Source organism: Lytechinus pictus, chromosome 10 (assembly GCF_037042905.1).
Source record: "Lytechinus pictus isolate F3 Inbred chromosome 10, Lp3.0, whole genome shotgun sequence".
Taxonomy (NCBI): Eukaryota; Metazoa; Echinodermata; class Echinoidea; order Temnopleuroida; family Toxopneustidae; genus Lytechinus; species Lytechinus pictus.
In genome coordinates, this window is record NC_087254.1 from 27,193,534 (window position 1) to 27,216,520 (window position 22,987).

General features: G+C 37.3%; 1 protein-coding gene across 2 annotated transcripts; it reads left to right on the forward strand.

The window, feature by feature from the left end:
* The first annotated feature begins 1,384 nt into the window (after positions 1 to 1,384).
* LOC129269392 (uncharacterized) lies at positions 1,385 to 22,306 on the forward strand. Of its 2 annotated transcripts, none has more exons than XM_064105707.1 (12): positions 1,385 to 1,719; positions 10,421 to 10,557; positions 10,969 to 11,146; positions 11,901 to 12,190; positions 13,991 to 14,136; positions 14,668 to 14,839; positions 15,503 to 15,619; positions 16,286 to 16,558; positions 17,094 to 17,471; positions 18,909 to 19,093; positions 20,018 to 20,186; positions 21,114 to 22,306. In XM_064105707.1, exons 2-12 carry the CDS (start codon positions 10,467 to 10,469, stop codon positions 21,335 to 21,337), a joined length of 2,223 nt encoding a protein of 740 aa, XP_063961777.1. In that variant the 5' UTR covers positions 1,385 to 1,719; positions 10,421 to 10,466; the 3' UTR covers positions 21,338 to 22,306. The 2 variants fall into 2 exon arrangements, with proteins under 2 accessions (XP_063961777.1, XP_054762860.2); XM_054906885.2 differs by having other exon boundaries at positions 1,416 to 1,719; positions 10,424 to 10,557.
* Positions 22,307 to 22,987: the final 681 nt, after the last annotated feature.

Genomic DNA, 22,987 nt, shown 5'->3' on the forward strand with positions numbered 1-22,987 from the left:
CTCATTGTTATAAACAACACAAAACAGTATTTTTTACCTATTACAATTTCAAACAAGGTTGAACTATATAACAGACCATAACCCAGTTACATAAAGCTTAGCCATTGATCATGGAATTGATTTTTACGATTGATCACACACAATAATCAATGAAATTAAACTTAGAAATCAGCCTAATGATCAATCGCTAACTTTTATGTTACAGGGTCTGGTTCGCAATTCATTCTGTGCACTGGCAGTGAAAGGTCATTTCATCAACCATCAAGGTTGTGTGAACATTCACTGGCTTAAGCATTTGCGATTTATTGACTATTCATATATTCCTTTTAAAAATATTTTTTTCTCATCACATCCAAGCTGAAGAGTAACAGATTGTTCATAGTCACTGGTATTTGACAGTAGCCGAAAAAAGTCAATGTGCTAAAAGCAAACAATTCAACAATATCCAAATATGATTACTGATATACTACATGTATTCTAGTCACCTGGTATATGCCAGGTCTTTTTTCTCAGAATTTGAATACCTGAGGATGTTATGTTGGGAAACCTTTATTTGTGTTTTCGTTGAAGCAAAGTTGATCATGAACGAACTGTGAATCAGCATGTTTGGCACAAGTGTTCCTACACTCGTTGACTATTGAAGATCTTTGTGAAAATCTCATTGATCTACAAAGTCATGTTTGAGTGAAGGCAAACAATGTCACTTTTCAAAGTCACAGGAGCTATATGTTAAACTAACTTTCATAATAAATATTCTTTTGTTACTTTGGAAGTATTCTCACCCATGCATAACTAGATCAATTAAATTTTCATACAGAAGTTAGTCCATGATTACTTTAAAATGTCTAACTCACGTATAATCTGGATGAATTTGATGGAGGGGTGGGGTGGTGATGAATTTTGTAATTATTTTTAAATCTATTGATGGATTAAATCATGTATTCATGTATTTATTCATTCAATTATTTATTTCATTTATTTATTGATTTATTGTATATTTATTCATTTATTTATTGATTTTATTTACTTGTTTTTTTTAATGTCATTAATTAATGTGCTTATTAATTTATTTCATGTTGTGGGAGGGAACATTTTGTCGACGAGTCTCGTCTCTCTCTCATTCTCTCTCTCTTTATGGGGTTAGGGCTACTCTTTCCTCTTAAACAGTGCTGGTACTTCACATACCTTAATTTTACATTTTACTAGTCCCATTCTTTTCAAGCCCCCTTTCAACCTTTTTCTCTCTTCCCCCTATAATTTCGAGTCGGATCATCTTTTATTCCCCTGCCTCTCTAGTCTTCCCACCCTTATCCTTAATTTCACCTCGGTACTGCTCCACAGTTTTCCCCTTTCTTCTTCCAGGTTTCTCTCTTTCCCTTTTCTCACAGTTGATGTTGTGAGAAACAGCGAGGGTCAGAGAAGTCAAGTGATATATCGCACACTACCTCCTGCTGCACTACCACTGCCCTCCAAAAATGAGACCCTGTCATGCGATTGCCAGACAGCAATTATTAGTCCATTCTAGTCAAGCCGCCGGTGAAGACGCGCCATTTCTCACCGCGTCAAGCCAAGTCGTCAACGAAATCGTCGTCGGTAGAACACTTTTTGGTATCTGTTTCCCGCAGTCTGTGGCAGCTATAGATCTCACCGACGGAGTGCGGACGACCTGTCAGATGTTTGCATGATTTTCCTCCGAAAGAAGTAACATTGCATAGTGGGGTATGTATTCTGTTCCTTTAAATATTATAGAAATGATGATATAATTGCGTATATTGGATTGTTCATCACCCCCCCCCCCCCACCACCAGCACCTCTTTCATTACGAAATGAAGATGAGATTTGGAAGGAGATAAGGGGGGGGGGGGGGCAGAGAGAGAGAGAACAACTATACGACAACCAGACAGAAAAGACAAGAAACAAGGCGACCATGGAGATAAGTGACGATGATGATCGATGATGATATAGTGATAGTTGTGGTGGTAGTGGTTGTGGTGGTGGTGGTGGTGGTGATGATGATGATGGTGATAATGATATTGCGGTGTCCGTGGTCGTGGAGTTAAATGAGAAGATGGCGATGGTGAAGAATTAGACGATGGTGAATATTTAGATGACGACGATGATAAAGATTTAGATGACGATGATGGTGAAGATTTAGATGACGATGATGGTGAAGATTTAGATGACGATGATGGTGAAGATTTAGATGAAGATAATGGTGAAGATTTAGATGAAGATGATGATGGTGAATATTTAGAGGATCATGGTGGACTTTTTTCCCCTGGCGAAGGGAATTAAGAGGAAGGTGTTATTTCAATATTCTATTTTCAACAATTTTGAAATTAAGGGTCTGGTGCACATTTTGGTGGATCTAAGTTTGAAAACTTATCGAAGTTTTTGTTAGCCAATACCCCCCACCGCTGCGTACGGACGCCGATGTTAATGAGGATTCTATTATGGTGCTCCTGTTTCTGCTGATAATGATGGGGATGATCAAAGGATAGAGAATGAGGAAATTGCGAAGGGACGCAATTACGGAATGTAATAATTTTATAGTGCCTGCTAACAAAATAATGATTTTTCATAATTAATCGTAATACCTTCTGTTGGAAAGAAAAGGAAACCAAAGAAAACTCATTTTGTTAGGGTTGTGGTAGGATTATATCCATCTTTTCATTCTTTTGGGTAATGTAACGGTGCTTGCTTTTTTGTATAAATGTTTATAATTAAACGACGAGCAATAAGGAATACATAACGAAAGCTTACATAATTTTGTCCCTTTTGTAATCATGATAATTTTAATTGATTTGGAATATTCTTGTGATGTGATGTTATGTTAGGTTATGTCAGGTATGTTAGGTTAGCCTGGGATGAGTGATTTTGCTGTTTCTTGAAAATGTTCATGTTCATGTTTATGATGTTGATGCTCCCTTTAGAAGAAAATGTGCCCAGTCTGTTCCTTTTTACTTATCCTAGGTTCTCTTTTTATAATTGGGTCAGGTGAAAAATGTGTCGATCTGTCAATTTGTACATTGATATTGACTTTAAATTGTTCCTGTTGACACAAAACGAACATGCCATGAGGCCGTGTCGTGATCCATAATGCGACTATAATCATGATAATGATCGATTCGGGTGTATGATACTCCGAACCACAATATATTAAGTTTATCTTGCTCAACAGAGCTATCGACAGGGGCGGATCAAGCTTTCGCCAATACGGGGGAGGGGGACGGGCGAAAAAAAATTTACCCACATTTTCCCCGATCGGCCGCTCAAAGTTAATTTTTATTTGTTTCTTTAAAGGGGTAGTCCGAACAGTCACTTATTAGCTTTATTCTCACAAAACATTAACTAATGATAATGTCATATAAGCCCTAATTGAATAGTACGAGCGCGAAGCGCGAGCAAATTTTTAAAGGAAATTTCATGCATTTTGTCCTGAAAATTGAACGTTCTGAGCAATGATTATGATCATGAACAAGATGTGTATGTAGCTAGATAATTACTGCGAGCGCGAATCGCGAGCAGAAATTTTTGATATACGTTCTGGCCTGATGGAAAACAGACCTTAAGGACTGTTTGCACTTACTCATGAAAATGATACATATTTTCAACAATCAAAGAATGCGAGCGCGAAGCGCGAGCTGAAAATCGAACATTCTAAGCATTTTTTGTAATCATAAACAGGACAGGTATATAACTAAACTTCATGAGAGCGCGAAGCGCGAGCGAAAAAGATTGAGATTTAGACCTAAAAACGGGACACACTATTCATGTTTCGTAAATCACGAAAAGGATGACTAATTTGGTATCTTCCTACATAAATAATGTGAGCTCGATGCGCGAGAAGAAAATTTTGATTTGAAAATTCTGATAAGAAACTAGATAATTCAAGCACGTTTTCAATAAAGAACAAACTGTGTATCTATTGTGTGCGCGTGCATGTGTTTTTGAGATTTAGACCTAGAATCTGGGCATTCTAAATAAATTTCTTTTATCATTAACATCAATAATGCGCGAGCTGAAAAAAATGTTGGCGATCTGAAGAGGGTCAATGTTAGCACTATTTTAAGCATCGTAGGAAAACTGTAAAGTAGATATGGACAAATGATGCGAGCCGATTTTTTAAAATTGATATTTAGACCAAGCACCCGGGGAAATTGTAAGGACATTTTGTCATAATGAAAATTATTATTTTCCTATTCCTCTTCCTAAGCAAGAGATGAAACTTTTCGATCTCGATATTCCATTCTGAAAAAGGGACAATTTCGTTATTAGGAATTCTTGAAATTGTTACCTTATTTATCAATCTATTAATGAGAGGGGGGCCGGGGCGAACCGGCCGGGGCCGGTTAGGCCCCCCTTGGATCCGCGCCTGTATCGAAGTATATTCGATGAATTTTAATCGCATGAATGTGGACAAATTCTCCTAATCAAAGTAGCCTAGTAAAAAGATATCGTGTCCTTTAAGAGGGCGAGGAAATTTTATCCGATATAATATCACAAACATTAAATTTATGCACCCGGATATTGTCGAAATCCGATCGATGAATTTGACCCTTCAATATCGCAAAATGAACCAGTCGTTTTTTAATCTAAAATTGTATAATGCATGTAGTGCATTGACGTGATTATATAATGCAAAAGTTCATATTTTTTATTAATGGAATCTAACTTGATCTAGTATGTCAAAATTATTTTGATAGCTTGATATACGCATTTGAACTCTTTTTACTCATTACTCTCCTATTTTTCAACCCGAGCGGCACTTTGGAGGCAGCCAGGGCGAGTGTCCTTATGATTTTTCAACTGGTGAAGGGGAGAAAGAGAGGTGTGTGGACGTGTTATTCTATAATTTCCCTACTTATTCGATTAAGAAATACAACAACACCACCTAAAACGTCTTGCCAAGCATCCCCTCGTATCAGAACACACTGACACCGCCTATGAGTACTATCGTATATGAAATGTTTTCTGATTTACAAAGTCACCGAGCGTTCAGCATGAATAGCGAAATATGGACGAAATAGAAGAAACGGGATACCCACAACATACATACAAGGTTAATTTCAGTCACGACGTCTCAACTCTGACAATTCGCCCACTTTTCAAATAGTAACTTGGTCACTGTCCTAAATACCAAAACGGTCGCCCCCTCCATGTTCAGTATTGTTCACCAACAACTTCACGCCCCCTAAACGTAAGTCGCGGAGAAGGCGAAATGACAAAAGTTGAATATCCCAAGAACAAGAAGCAAAACATCAGATGCTTTCGTTTACCCATACTCATATTTTTAAGGGAATACATTGCTTGTGTACATTTTTTATTCCATATACAGACCTTTTGAATTCCAACGTTCAAAGTGTCAAAGTTAAATATTAAAAACTTGATGTAAAGAAAATTAGTCAATGATCACATTTTGGCTACAACATTTTCGAATAGAAAACTGGTGTCGTACCATTTTGACGTTGTTAGTATTGAATTATTATGTTCATAAGTTTGATGTGCCACTTGTAAAGTGTAAAATGGATAGGGTTTTAAGAAGAAAAAAAAATGGCTTGTGAACAACAAAACAGCATAGAAAAATCTAAATTTGTCGGCGTATCCAACGCAACAAAATAACGTGTTTTTTCTGAAAATTGGATCAAACCTTGATAAAATAGGTTCCTCATTGTAATACATGGATATTTTTTTAGGTTAATAGGTTAAAAAAATACTTATCTTACCAGAAGGGTTTGGACCGTTTCTTAATCATGTTTTATATACATGCCCTGCTTCTTTCTTTAAAAAAATAAATGGATTAACTTTTAAGATTTCAAAATGTTCTTGAAATATACAAAAAAGTTATATTATTGGATGAATGCCCACAAACAAAAGGTTAAAAAATAACCCAGTACTGACCTACAAATACAAAGTAGGTCAAAATCTAATATTCTTCCAAAGAAAGTTTAAGGTTCTCCACACGCCAAAGCCCCCTGTTTCTTCGTTTGAAAAGTGACCCAATTTCATTATTTCTATTGCTGGGAAATTGTAAAAAAAAGACCCCAACTCTAATTTGGTTCCATTTGAATCTGACCTAAATTGAATTCACAGTCGATACCATCCTCCCGTCTCTTCGAAGTTTGAGCATGTTGTAGGTCTATGGTTTCAGATACGCTCGCTAAATTTGTAGTACTATACCGTAATTTCTTGCTAGCAATTTCATTCCTATTTGCAAGAATTTAAATATAGATGGATTCGGGTAAGGGCTGAACTTCCCCATCTCCTGATTCTTGCTCGCATCATTTACTCAATGAGATAAATATCCTTCAAAAAGTTCTAAAATGACAATTTTTATGTTAATACAGGCCTATACATTCAGTGGCGTACCTAGGATTTTCCACAGGGGGGCAAAACCGTCCGCCAAAAAATTTGACAAGCAAAAAAAAAAAAAAAAAAAAGGTCTTCAAGCTCGTCAGGGGGGCAATAAAGGTTTTCAAGCTCGTCAGGGGGGCAAAAAAGGTTTTTCAAGCCCGTCAGGTGGGGCAAAGATACGTCTTTTGCATTGATTGTGACTCGTCAGGGGGGGGGGGCAGAGTGCCCCCCTGCCCCCCCCCCGTAGGTACGCTAGTGTATACATTGCATAAAAATGTCAATTCGTACTTGCGCTCCGAATTGTTATTTATTAAGATACATACAGTAACTTAACCATAATCATAACCATTAAAATAAAAAAAAAACAGCATTTAAAATATCTCTTTTACGGGTCATTGCATAATATCTGCTTGCGCTTTTCGCTCGCACTAACTTTTAATTGCTAGATATATAGGTCACGCATCATGATTATGAATGAATGCTTAGAGCGAGATATTTTATCTTGCCAAGTCGACTTATACACAGTTATATGTAAACTTTGCGAGATATTTGGACTATCGCCGGGCATTGGACCCTTCATATCTTGCCATGTCGACATATAACGTTTTATAAGTCGAATTGGCGACATAACGTATCTCGCCATGTTGACATATGACTTTTTATAAGTCGAATTGGCGAGATAACGTATCTCGCCATGTCGACATATAACTTTATATAAGTCGAACTGGCGAGATAACGTATCTCGCCATGTCGACATAATAAGGTTATTATGTCGACATGGCAAGATAAAGTAAATCGCCAAGTCGTCAAGTCGATGGCACTTTAAAGGCTCCGTAGGAAAGAGTTTAGAAAATCCTAGCCGAAATAACATGATGTGTTCAGTAAATGTTCTCCTTGTCGAGTTTGCTAAGCGCGTATACATAACTCTTGATCGCAATTCACCGTCTGGAAAGAATGTTTTATAAGTATACTTTGAGTGGATTTGGCATTGACCTTTCTTTCTTCGAACATCTTCTTTATGCCCTTCAGTTTGACTCGGGGTTAATTTAATCAGAAAACGACCTGGTAGGTTAGAACTTAACAATAGATGAAGTAAATAATGACTTCTACAGCGGGATTCCTTAAGTCACATGACAGCTGGAAACGGGAGAACTTGATAAAACTTGCATCAAACATCACGGAAACATCAAGGTTTGATAGAGCCAAGGAACTTTTTATATAAACATGAACATTTATAAAGCATTTTTAACAACGTATCACTTTATTTTGACACATGAGAGGTGTTTTAGCCATTGGAGTAATTTAGCGCCCTTTCACACGGTAAAAAAAAAATCGTTAGAAACGAAACCAGAATCACGAACGCTAATCACAATCACGAATTCAATTCTACTCAAGTGGTGAATTTTAGTTAAGTTTCACTCAAATTACGGTACGAATTTTCCTTGTGAAAGGTCCGATGATTCTAAAGACGAATTACAATCATCATTACAATGATGATTCAGGATTCACGATTCACGTGTGAAAAGGCCTTTAGATGATTGGAGATCCGTAAACATGTTTTCATTTTTTTAGACTAGTAAAAAAGAATAGTACTTACTTTCAAATTTCAACAATTAGTTTGATCGTTGGGACTGAAACTATATAATGATTGTAAGAAAGTACAATCAACAATGTCAAGGAAATAAACGCCTTTCACCATGTTCACACATATTTAAACGCAAATGCCATGGTTGGATACCCATATTCTCACAATGATCATATTATTTGATAGTTATCCAACAAACAGCCCCCTAAGAATCTTCGAGAAAGAATCTAATATCTTGAAATGCATGAAGCAAACAAATCCTCAATTTTTAGATATGATTGTGTTCTCTATAGTAAAATCTATGATATAGATATCATAATAATGGTTAAATCAGTAGGCCTATATCAGACACAAGCATCAACATTTTCATCATTTAAAATTTGACAAGAGCATCGTCCGTTGCGCAGTGTACAGGCAGCAGGGATTCACATGCATGTCGTGATTTTAATTTCTACTCTAGAAATAAAGTATTACGCATATTTCGGACATATATGCTTTTGAAATCAAATTCTGGAAAATTCGCAAAGGACTCTTTACTTGTCTACATTTTCCATCGAAGCAAGGGAGAGAGGAATTACCATTATTTTATCGTGTTTTAAGAGTTTTATCAGGAATAGGTTTTTCAATTAATTGCATGCACTCTTCTATTATGTATTCATCTTTATCAATAATTTACTGTGCAAATTTTACGTATGTGAATAATTTCAATCATATATGTATTTCTTTAACCATGTATGTTGCAATACCCTGTAAAGCATGTGTAATTCAGTTCTTTTACTGCGATGCATGTCTATTGAATAAACAATTGAATGAATGAATGAATGAATAGGAAGACTTCAATTTTATTGGAACGATAGACGAAAAGTTAACAGTAATTAGGAAATCTATTTCAATGTAAATTATTGCAATAATTAGAAGCATTTTAAAATCAATGAAATAAATGAATATAGACATGAAAGATGCATGAATGAAAAGTAAAAGAAATTAGATTATTAAATGTCAAACACAACCCCAGCAAATTATCAAATTTCTATTTGTTAACCATGTTAACATAAGCTTCTTAACTTCAGGTCAACATGTATGATACATACATGTTTATATTTCGATTTATTCTCACTTTCTGTCTTTATTTACATGAAATTTCGATGACAAATTCAGTGCCTTGTTTCTTTTATTTTCTCTATGTATTGAAGTAAACTCCACTGGGGCCTATCTGGATTTGGGGATTAGGCTAGGTTATAATTTTATGATTTTTACCACAATAATAAGAGAAATTTGATTATTTGTGATATTTCTTTAGGTATTCCATAATGGTCAACATGGTCAAGGATCGCTTTGACGTATTTCCTGGTTATTGACATGATTTAGATTATTGAGATCATGGAGAATGCTGGTGCTAGTTGGAAATATAAACTTTAAAAAAATCACAAATCTAATAAATTTCTTTCAGAAAAGCAGAGTGATATGGCATTGGATGTCAAAGATTCACCTGATGTTTCTGTTTTGACCAAATCAAACAAAAATAAGAATGACAGATATATATTACCCCACCTGATGATTTCAAATTCTTTAAATAGTCATCATGTTATGGTCCTGTTTGTCTTATTTACAATCGCAGGAGGGAGGCTGGCGCCTGGATCACATACAAACCTACAATTTTGACCTTACTTGGACGCAGCGGCATGTACGAGTGTGTGTGTGTGTGTGGGAAAGGGTGGGTTTGTGTGTGCGTCTATCTTATGGAGGTGGATGTGTGTTTCGGTGCGTACGCGCGTGTGGAGGAAGGGGGCGAGGGTTGGAGTGGGTCACACTTCGAAAGTGATTGACATAATTCGAGTAGATTACAATCATAAATAATTAATGAAAGAATTAATGTAACAATAATTATTTTTATCATTTTGTAGCTAAGATCCGATGCAATAGTCATGCGGGTGCTAGAAAGTACGACTGAATCATATTAATCCTTTACTTCATGAGGGATTTCATTGGATCATGCCCACTTTTTCAACCTTTCATGCTTTTCGCGTTATCAGTGATTAATTCAAATTCAATTTATTAATATTATACAAGATCATATAAATGAAAATTTATTGCAATAAAAGTAAAACGTTGGGTCGGGTCTCGTATTCATGTATGACGATGAAGCGTTAACGTTTAAAATGAGATGAAGTCTGTATGTGGTCTTTATGCAACCACGCCAAAGGTTAGAAACATGGTGTGATTTCATGATTCTGACCTATTACTATATGGGTCACAGCGGTGTTACCATAACAACTTGGTTATTTTATCTGCCCCCCCCCCCCTGCAGCAAGAGTTCCGATCAAAATCCAAAACTCTAAAATGGTCAAACTCCATTAGAGGAGCATATTTGGGACTCACTATTATTCATATTTTATACTCCTTGCATTGCAAATATCTACCATCTAGATATGATCATTTAATACACAAGATTGAACAACAAACGAATCTTATATTCTTCAGTAGATACCAGTAAACTCGGCTCCATCTGGCTAAGGAAAGATTCGACATGATGCTCTTTCAGGCAAGCCTTTCAGCGTTTGTCTTTCTGTTCATCTGCTTTCATGAGTCAAGGGCTGTACGACGAGGACCGTACCAAGGTAAGAGTTATCATGACGACAAAGGTGTCGAGGATAATGATGTTGGTGCTAATGGTGATAATGATAGTGAATTATGTTGCTCATTATGAATATGATGAGGTTTGTGATAATGATAATGATGTTGGTGCTAATGGTGATGATGATTAAGATGTTGATGGTGATTATGAAGATGATGATGACGATGATGAGATGATGATGATGTTGATGATGATTATTACGACGACGATGAAGATTATGATGATGATGATGATGACGATGTTGATGAGGATGATACTATAATGATGATGGTTAAGCTTGCCAAAAGTTTCTTTTTAGAGTTGGTAATCCATCTAAACTGTGATCCTAATTATAAATTGTAAAGTTTCGGTATTATTTTCCCCATCACCATCTTTCTTATCTTCACCAACATAGAAACATCGACATGCGGATACCAGCGAGTAGAACTTGGCCCACGGTTGTCCATCACCGGAGGCGAAGAAGCCCAACCTGGAGAATGGCCGTGGCAAGTGGCTCTGATGTATGATGACTCTTTCCTATGTGGTGGACAGTTGATCAAAGAGGACTGGGTCTTGACTGCAGCCCATTGTGTGTAAGTTGCCTCCGAGGGACAATTCAAAAGTTACTTCCAAGTATCTTTCTACTGTTCTTCATGAAGATAACTATTTAGAATTAAGCCGACTAGATACTTGCTCCAGGGCATCTATTCACTCGGGAAACTGACCCCCGCGGCTTAATGGTGCAAGCTCGCACAAGAGTCAACGACAACCGTAGACCTACAAGAGACTACCGGGAGATATATAGGCCCGTATTCTGAACTCGGGTTTAAATTAAACCCTGGTTTAAAGTTGTGGTTGAAGTATGGAGACCCAATTGGGGCACAAATTAACAAATTAACACAGTAAACATTCAATTTATTAACTCATAAGACACCGAAATTGTCCATAATTGTCTGGGAATAATAACTGAAGTATTTTTCTTAATAATGAAAGCAACATGAAACATAATAGTAAACATAAGAATTATACCATATAGACATAATTTCTGAGTTTTTGGCTCCCCATGATTTTAGCACAGAGTTAAACCGTGGTCTAAGTTAAACATGACTTTAGAATACGGGCCATTGAGTATAGTCCAGTAACCATTCTTTGCCACATATATATGTTTAGAAGAAAATCGATATCATATTTCAAAGTAAAAAAAGTGTAGTCCTATCATTACTGGAATCCTGCATGTCAATAGTTTTAAAATCATAAATCAGGCTAAAAGGTACGCCCTTTCCGCTCGATAAACTTGTATAATAACATTTTCTTAATCACTTACTTTTATCATCATTACTCCCGAAGCACCCACCTGAACCACCCAACAGGGCATACTATCATGATGGGTAGCATACATCTCAACAGCTTTGCCGAAGAGGAACACACCCAGATCAGGCGCGTCCGTGACATGTACCCACACCCTCGATACTCGACCCTGATCAGCGACTTCGATCTCCTACTCTTGCATCTGGAGGAGCCATTCGAGATGACGGACTACGTCACCACCATCTGCCTGGCCAGGGCAGGCATGGGACATCTCTACGAGACTGGAACACCCATGTGGGTCACCGGGTGGGGAGCTAAAGAAGATATGGGTAAGAACCAAATTCTGTTGCACCCTTTAATTCAGAGGGGCGCGTGTCGACGCAAGTTCGGAAGCAGTTTACGGAATGTTTTGATCGTTAATCGAACGCAATCTTTAAGAAACGTAGGGTTGCAATCAATTTTTGTATGTTATCTTTAATATTTGTAATTTATTTGTGTTTGTCCTTGTTTGCAACAGGACCAAGATAGGATAATGGCATCAACGAAAATAATTTAATGGTACGTCGAATTTGCGTCATTATCTAAGAATTCCAGAAAAGGGTTCTCGATATGCCGATGGATTGCGAACAAAAATGATGAACAATGACGTAAACCTTGTCATAAACGCAGTGTGTGGTGAAATGATATTGGCATTGCCGTCAACCTACTATATAAGTGAACCCTGATGTATCTTTAATCTCCAATGGGATCTTTGGCGTTCATAGCTAGGGTCACTTTTCTCCCTCTTTGAGACCTGCGTGGTCCTATTGGAATTGTCCTCCCACCAAGACCTTTTCCGCGAAGCGACGATAGGCCTGCTGAGTTTAGGACATATTGAATCACGTGAGCCAATCAACTAATTTTAGGAGGGACACAGTCTGGCAATCACCCAGGAATGTGTCACCTGTTTTGTTTGGCTTTAAAAGTAAATGTCATGTCATAAGTTGTAGAGTCGCTGCCCTGCAACGGTAGATGATTGGTTCAAATCCCGCTGGTTCCAAGATTTTCTTTCTGACTTGGGTGATAGTCAGAAATGTCTTTAGATTATTCAAACGTCCAGCGAGCCGTCACAATTCCAGTTGAGCTTTATGATAGATACACAAAAGGCAACCTTTCTTTATATTCGTATTTTGTCACTCGATTTAGCTGGGGAAAAGTAGGCATATTTGTGTGTGTGTGTGTGTGTGTGTGTGTGGGGGGGGGGGGGTCGATGTAATTCAAAGGAATCTTGCATAGTTACAAGGCCGGAAGATGCCCCTTCTCTTTTTCGTCATGTTCTTCTGTCATACCTTTCTCCTTCGTTTATTTCTTTCATCATCTTCAATTTGGTTCCTTTTACGCCCTTTTTCGTTTGAAACCCAAAAGAAAGGGAGTCGCAGTTTTCTCATGCAGCATGTTCTCTGATTGGATTACGATCGATTTTCTGAGACGATCTTCTAACTTTTTATCCATTTCCTTTATGGCCCCCTTTTGAAGAAAAAAACGGACTACTCGATTCATGAAGCTCTCATGTCTGCCAGAGAAACGTTTTAAAAAGTTCAAAATCGTACATTCCTTACCCATGTTAAAGTCCGACTACACTCCGTGTTTTTCTTTGTTGTGTTGTTGTTGCATTATTAATCTAATAATGCTTGTGGTGTTAGTTCTTTGAGCAAAAGAGGATTGTGGTGCTACCCATATGTATCTTGCTTGAGAAAAAAAAACACGTTATATATTGGGATCATCATATCAACCGAGGTGTCAGTATACCTGATTGGCCTTTCCATTATTCTCCCGTCCCTAAATCGTAAAGTCCTTAATATTGAGTTCGTCGGAAAGGAATTAACTAGACATCATATAGGCTGTTTCTTCACATACAGAATAATTTATGAATGTGCAGCTATTTCGTCAACTGTTTTACATAGATAGACTTCAAAAGGAAAATGCACCATCCAACTTTTCGAAAGCACGAAACATTTCTCCCTACTTCGCCACGATCATGCGAAGAAAGATCGTTTTTCGCGAGAATAATTTTGTCTTTGCTGACATAATTTTTGACAGTTCTTATCTAGAAAACTAAATAGATATATAATGTTTTTCTTATGAAACAGGTTCGCTTCCTCAGACCTTGCATGAAGTCCAGATACCCATGACAGACCACGAGCAATGCCGGGTCATGTACATAGGTGAGGACGACATTACGGAAAATATGATCTGTGCAACACCTGAACAAGGCGGGGGTAAAGGCCCATGTGGTGTAAGTGTAAAGTTCCTGTACAAAATAACTCCTTGTAGCTACAGCAAAGGTGTCAAATTTGAAACGACAATTATAAATAATAGTAATTGACTATATACCATTAGCATTTTCCTAAATTTTACAATTTTCGTCATCATCACAATATACATGTATGTACAGTATAACGTTGTCATCATCATCATCATCATCATCATCACCACCACCATACCATAATCATCATCATCGTCATCATCATCATCATCATCATCATCATTACTAGCATCATCATCGTCCAAACTCCATCCCCAGTCACCACTATTATGAAAATTGAGAATGAAGAAACTGTAGATACTGTGAAGATAGATCGTTGGACTGTTCGTCGGCAGTAATCCATGTTTTCTCCAGAGGCCAGTCAACAGTTCCAAAGCCTTAATTCTGATTGGTAAAAAATCAATTTTGATAGGTAAAGAGTTTTCTTTGATCTTGACTATTTCTTAAACTAGGTCATAGCAATCATTCATGATGTTGCCGTTATTCTTATGCAATTTTCAGGGAGACAGCGGAGGGCCCCTGGTGACAAAGGTCGGTGACCAGTGGTGGTTGGCAGGAACAGTATTGGGAGGAAACGGATGCGGAAGTCCATTATTTCCGAATGTTTTCCAGAATGTCAGCCAGTTCCAGCAGTGGATCGAACCCATTTTCAGTAATCGCCTCCCTGAAAGCCGTAAGTTCCGTTTTGCACCTCGTCAGGGAATCGCGGATGTTAACTGCCACCGCACACCTTACGATAGGTCGACGATCTGAGTTTGAAAAATATATCGCATTGTTAATATGTTGTAAAGACATTTTAACACATAGATTTCTTTTCCATTTTGAAGTTCAGTAAAGGAATGTAAAAAGTTTGTTGTTAAAAGATTTTATTCTACTTACAGCCTTCCCTAAGATTACCAAGAGGTCGTTTTAAACCTTTAAAGAAAATTGCAATGGTCCTCAAATTTATCTTCCATGTTAAACGACGCTTCAGAAATTTATGACAATATGATGTTCATGTTCGATTGTTCATATCAAATGTTGTAACGTTTTATTCCAAGTTGGAAAGCAATTAATCAACCACTACACATGCGCCTTGTGCGGATTTATTCTTGCTCGATAATAGTGTGTCCGTACTCTCCACTCCCTCCGGTTTACTACCTTGACGTGTTTACCACATGCATGCCAGAGATATTCAAGTTAAACGTGATATTATTTGGGGCCTATTGGCAAACCTCAGCGTTTAAAGACTTAATTATGTATTTCTGTCCATTTAAACTATTAAGCGATTGATTGACTGATTGATTGATTGATTCATTCAGTTATTGATCATTGTTTTATCCACTGTCACATTCAGAAACAACACGTTGTGAAGACGATCAGTTCAGTTGTAAAGAAGGATGGTGTATCGAATACTGGAGAAGATGTAACGTACGTGAAGACTGTTTGCTTTCCACTGATGAACTTTACTGTGGTATGTATACCTACAACTCTATGCGTACTGCAGTCAGGGATTTAAAGATTTCAGGGATTGTTGTACACAATTTTATAACACAATCACATGAAGCAGAATCAGTAGCGTAGTATTAACAAAAATACAGTTAATTTCACAACTGATCAAATGATTTTGAAGAAAGTGTGTGCGAAGTTCTTTATGAAATTGTCGTTTATATGAAGACCCATTGGGAATGAAAAGGAACATGACTTTGTGCTGCAGTTTGTATATCTTATACTTTTTTCCATAGAATTAAAAAAGCATTTAATTCATAACAAATGAAGAAAAGAAAATCCGAATTCAATTCTTGATATGGGCCTAAATTGAAAATATATGCATGAATATCAGTTCCCTATATTTGATAGCAGTTGACGTCGTGCATTTGATAGAATTCTATAGATAGCTCCTGGATAGACCCCCATTAAGCTTGGGAGGAATGGGGATCAGTTAACATATGAATTATTGGTGGCTTAGTTTGCGCCCTGTCATGGTTAAAATATGCCCCATCCCCCGTAGAGTTGTGTTCTAATAAGATGCTGATAAACATCTTCATCATGTTGATATCGGGCAAATAACCATTCACTTTTACTCTTACCAATTTCCCGTTATATTCCATCTCTGTAAACTTAATTTATTCTGCATTAGATCAAGAACTCAAGCTGTTCGATGTCCATTTTCACCGTCGGCTCAGCTACAAGAGCATCATCAGGAACTACACCGTTCCAAGTTCTGTTGAGTGTGGCAAGGAGTGTGTCAGGACACGGAGGCCGATGAAATGCGGCGCTTTCGACACCGTGCGTGGGCCGAACAACACTCGGGTCTGTTCGCTCGGTGTCGAAGCATACTCGATTCGGGAAATCACCAGGGAAGAAGCGGAAGAGAGCGGTGTTGCCCACTTCACCTACCGGTTTTATCCAGGTAATTCTGGTACCATGTTATACTGTTCCTCCTGGCGTTCAATTCTGAGGAGCAATATGAACTCTCAAATCCCAACACATCTATCAAGTATAATCCGCATATAATTACATGGTGATATCCTAGGGGAAATCCTTAAAAATGACGATTAAAAAAAAACGCAACCCAATCTCACCGCTTTAGATATTCTTCAAATACAACACTAGACCTCCGGGCTAGACCTATATTGACTCAATTTACCTTTTCCGTACCAAAACGCACATGCGTAAATGGCTCTGGCGTAACGGTGTAATCAAATTAATAACATTCGGTCTACTTGTTTTTGTCTACGCACTATCAATATATCCCCATATTCCATGAACACTCACAGAAGTCACATTTAGATCCAGTATTCAAAACACGGCTTGCAAGTTATTGCAGAGTAACAACTGATTGCTGGTCTGCTCCTTGCAACAGAAAGTCAACCATTTCTAGATTTGTGATTGAAATTTGTCACGATTGCATCACCACCAACTGTTTTTGTTTTGGCTTGACACAGAGGTCGGAGGGGATACCATAACGAGCCACATCGGGCTTCTCATTTCTCCTACATCGACTCGAAACTCCGACCAACTAAAATTCGTTTGGAACCTCAACCTAGATGCGCCCAACTCCAATACCATCGTCTTCACAGTTCAAAACGTGAAGTCATGGACAGAGGACTGCTCTAAACTTGGAAAGAGGGGCATGCTGATTGTGAAACCCGGTGGAAAGAAGCGAAAGAAGAATAGACGAGGGGAAGAACCTGATAGCACCAACGCGTGTCTGTCCGAGATCTCAAAAGGAGACGTCTTGCGATTCCACAGTCTCAAGGCGAAAGTTATCTTTTACACAACCCATCTTCGTAAATATGCAATCACTCTCGAGTATACAACAGGTAATAATGCTATTCTGTTCTTGTTCATTAAATTTCATGCGTATTTTGAGCATTAATTTTTATTCCATTTAAGAAGAGATAGATCATAGGTCTGACCGGTGATTGAAGATCTCTTAGAAACCCTCCAACTGTTGTTTCCTTTGAGACTACCGAGAGCCGTTTTGCCTTTGGATGGAAGTAGGGAAATGGGTTTATAGCGCCTCCAATTGAAAAGGGAATTAAATTATTTTTCGGGGGCAATTTTGGAAAATACTTATTTTGCTCAATACTCTATCCTGAACATGCTGATTGAAATATAATAGCTTATACTATGTGTTATTCATAAAAGAATTCGATAATAGCCATGGCAATATTTTCGACACGTTCCCGTCGAATACATTCATTTGTTTTATGGAAATTTACACAGCCAGAGCGAAAAACAAACGGAAGCTGTCACAATAGACTTTGCTGGGAGGAAAAACTCTAGAAAGAACCCGTTTTGCCACTGCTAAAATTTCTCGTAAGTCTATGAAAACTTGCAAGTTGGCCATAATTATACATGCAGACGGCTTGAACGGGACTTTTGGTTAAGGTTTAGGTTATGATTAAGATCTTTTACCATTTTTTATAACCACAGAAAATCTGGATAGGCCCACAATATACAAGATTTGAGATCAAGCGATACGTCCATTTTGTTATCTTTAAAGGTCAAGTCCACCTCTGAAAAAAGTTGATTTGAATAAAAAGAGAAAAATCAAACAAGTATAACGCTGGAAATTTCATCGAAATCGGATGTGAAATAAAAAAGGTATGGCATTTTAAAGTTTCGCTTATTTTCACAAAACAGTGATATGCAAATGACAGAGTCGATGATGTCCCTCACTATTTCGTTTGTTTTTTTATTGTTTAAATTATACAATATTTCAGTTTTTATATATTTGACAATAAGGACCCCCTCGTTTGAAGTAGAAAATGTTAAAACAATGATTATATACACATGATTAGGAAGGAAAAAGAAAACTTCCGTTTCACATGACAATGAGGGGAAAATTAGAATATTTCATATTTCCTGTAATGACATTCAAAACAAGCAGTGAGTGGATGATGTCATCGGTCTCCTCGTTTGATATATCGATCTGGATGTGAATATAACTATTTTGTGAAATTAAGTGAAATTTTAAAATGTCACAACTTTCTTATTTTACATCCGACTTTGATGAGAATATGTTCTGCTTGTCAGATTTTCCCTTTTTATTCAAACAAATTTTTTGTTGTGGTGGACTAGTCCTTTAATTCATAAGTAAGTTACGATACTGTACTGTAAGCTTTAGAGGTTATAATTATTTCAAACTAATCTTTTTTTTGCTTGATGCTGTGATTTCATTTCAACTGATGTTTAATATCTCTTAACAAAGAAGCATCTATGTTTATCCGATGGTATCATACTTTGTTTCTCAGAATTCAACTGCACCAAGACTTTAACTTCCCCCGGGACCCTGAAATCACCGAAGTATCCCGAGAAATACCCGCCAAACCTGGAGTGCAAATGGCTCTACAGAGCAAGGCCTGGTCACGTCATCAATTTTGCTGTGCGCGATTTCATGGTCGAAAAGATGCCTGACTGTGAGTTCGACTACCTGAAGGTAAGGGCAATATTTATCGACGGTTCATGATCTTATCAGGATTTATTTATTTATTTAGTTAGTTAGTTATTTATTTAGTTATTTATTTATTCATTTATTTATTTATATATTACCAGAGCATCTGTTACACGATTTGGACTTAAAGAAATAAATTCGTGCCAAGTTTGCATTTACGGAATTTACCACACCTCCGGGTGTTTCATAAACCTGGTCTAAAAATTCATGTAGATGGTCTTCCCAGGATATATCATTTAGCACAAGATAGGGTCACCAGTCGTGCATTAGGCCTAAGTCATTCGTAACTTACGAACATTTTTATGAAACACCCACCTGGTTTGAATGCAACGCAACCACGTTTGGAAAAGATTTGAATCCATGGTTCTCGGCGGATTAAGATATATGAGCCAAAACCACTAAACTATGACATGTATGAAGACAGGGAAAGGGGACAAAACAGGGGAGAAGGGTTTTAAAAGAGTGTTCTTGGTAATACATGTACCTTCTTCTCATTGATATAAAAAGAAGGAAATGAAACGATTTCAATTACACTCTTTCTAAATATACTCAGACGCCCCCTCTATTCACAGGTGAGTCTTATTCCGTTCTTGTTTCCAACAGTAAGCACCCGCAATCAAAATAATGACAAATACATAATATAAAAATAATATATATGAGCCCAGACCTTCCTCCGGTGCCAATGTCAGCATGGGCCTACTAGTAGGTCCATGATGTCAGAGAGCAATGAGGACAGAATATGGAGTTCGTTCGGCTTCCTTTCGAAATATACTGATGACATCTACGTGACACTGACTGCAAGTCGTCTTGCAAGTAAAGGAATAGCTGTACATTTATTCCACCACGGTCTCTCCCTCTTGTGAGTCGTCTAAACCTTTGTTGAATTATATATCCTATTCTTCTGTTTAGATATACGATGGGAATACGACAGCAGCCCGTAATTTAACCGGTCAACGATGTGGCTATACGTGGGGAGCGGATACAATTACCTCAACGAGCAATGAGATGCTCATTGTTTTCGTCGCTGATTCGGAAGTGGTGAAGACTGGTTTCCATGCAGTAGTCACCTTCCAACCTCGTAAGGAGTTTAGGCCTACTTCTATAATTGGCATAGTTTTCTAGTAATGAAAAGCCGGGGATAAATAAAAAAAAAAGTTCCTTCAAAATTGGTTTGGGAGGGGGTGTCGTGAGAGTTTAAAAGGGTCTCAATGTTCATGGTGTACTTTCCATTGTGATATGGAAGCATGGATTCCTGAAAAGTCTCCATACAGTTGCTATTTAGTTAACCTTTGCATAAAATGGCATTATGGATAAGTTGAAAAGCGCCCGCCTAATTAACGAGAGGGTGCTGGTGGGATCAAAGAACCTGCTCATGGGGGTAAGTTTTCGCAAAAATCCACGAAAAGTGTACACCAGATTTCTGTTGTTCGATATGCAGGTACATACAACACCTTTGTGATAGGCTCGGCCGCTTAATTTTCTCGATTCGTATTTTTCCGAACATTTTATACGTTATCCCCCCCAGATTATAAGATCTATCTTTAAATCGAGTTGTGATCGTTTAAGGTTCTAAAATTGACTTCAATACCTTAATGCCTATTTCATTAATTTTTTTTAATCGATATGTTCGATGACTTTGTTTCAGCATTTAAGAAAAATAAGAAAAAAAATCCCTCCTAGCATTATTATATCATTATTATAGCGAAGCTCCATGACAATTGCAGATGCTTTGCTGAAATATTTTTTTACTTTAATGTGTAACTAACCGTTTGATGTCTTTAAAAATCTTTATCTTCGACTCTAATCAAAACAGACTAAAATATTCGATTGGTAAGATTATTCAAGCATGTAAAGTATTAAACTTTGATCTATGTCCTAAAGGGTTTTAACTTGTCTTTCCGAAATACATTATCTTTAATTAAATAGAATCGACCTTAATGAATAAGTTACCTATACCATTTTTGATAATAAGTTGATCTGGAATCTAAATTCATATTTTCGTTAGGCTCAAGACGGCGATCCCAAAGGTTGACGGCGGCCGATACGATCGAGTATTCAGCCAAGGACTCGGACTTCATGACTTATTTCCATTGGGGGACAGCTGGAGTTGCATTTGTTGCAATCACCATACTGAGCATTGCATGTTACATGCTGAAGAAGCGCCTGAATGCAGCAAACGCTCTCGTTCGTAACTTCAAAAGGAACAACGTCATCTTCGATTCTCACTGAACCAGATGCTAATGATTCATAGAGATGGACTCGTTTAAAATATGGTTCAAGTGACCTTTTTGCTTTACAACGAGGCTCTGAACACCACACTTATTTTTACAATAAGAGTACTTACATAACCACAATTGTAAGAAAAATGAACTAGGAAAGTAAATATTAATGTATTCCATAATTGCAAGATTTTCATTTTATTCATTATGTGATAAAACGGATCGGAATATAAAGGTTAATTTAAAAATATTTTAGTATAGCTCATAAAATAACATGCTTTCGATGTTGATGAGTATATTAAGCCAAATGTCGAGTATTATATACTTGCCATTAACCTCGTTTATCTTTCAAATATCTTTTAGGTTTTAGGTTTGGGCATAGATTTTCGTTCTTCTGAACGCACTATTGGTGATTGTATTCTTGAATGACCGAATCCAAAATATAAAATGTCTGCCCAAACAGCAAATATATTAACTCAAAGAGTTTGATTTGTTGTACATAACTTTTACACATTTTGTAAATTTTGTATATTATTCATAATACATATAATATCATGTATACCTTCATTTTGAATCTGACCTAGTTACAATTCGTCTTCTACGTAAATGTTTTCAAAGTCGTTTTTCGAGAGTAGTTTGATTTTAACAAATAGGGGAATAGTTTTAGATTCGAAATTGTCATTTTCATCACTTCATAGTACATAAGCTGTTTATGTTTATTTTTAAAATCTTTTTCATCTTTATTTTATGACTGCGTTGTTTCCTAAAATAAAAAGCATTAAATATACAATTTGTATTAAAAAAATGAGCGATTGTTGTTAACTACAAGAGTTAGAAGCTTTTTCAACCTTCGAATGAACCGATGAACATTTAATATTATTTCATATCATACAATTTATAGGATAGATTTGCTTTATGAAAATTAAAGTGTGCATGGTGTTTTATAACTTTAGAAATATACATTTCACAAAATGTTAAACGATTGACCTGAGGAAGTCTTTTTGTTTTCATGACTCAAATTTTTCTTATTAAAAGAGTTAATGAACGTAAATATGAATTACCGGAAATCACAAATTAGGGAGTGGGGTGGAATGGTGGGGGGGGGGGGGGGGGATAGAGATGGAATAAATGGAGGATATTTAGAGAGAGAGACAGGGGGATGGGAGACAAGCCGCACAAAAACGTTGTTAGCCAACAGAGCACTAACAGTAAGCCCAGTCACATCTTTAGGATTGTGAAGTCAAAACATTTATTTCAAACTAAGTAATGCATTGTTGAACCATTAGGCATCGCTGTCTTATTACCGGTTGTAACAGGGCCTCTGTTAGTGCGTTGTTAGCTCTAACAACGTTTCTGTGCGGTCAGTACATGCATGGTGTTCAGGTGGTTGGTAGTGGGTAGAGATACAGGGGGGATACAGGGCCGGGAAGATGTTAACGTTTTCACATGAAAATTGAAATGGGACGCAAGACAGCAGAGTGGGAGGAGGAGGGAGGGGAGGGGGACGGCCAGGTGGACGGGGTGTGAATATTTTCAACAGCAAGAAAAGTGATAGGGAGAAACAATGCTAACACAATCCGGTATTACTATACTGTCTGGTAGACATCGCATTGAACTCCAGGCTCGAAGCAAGCGTCTTCCCGAACAATCACGCACGCTC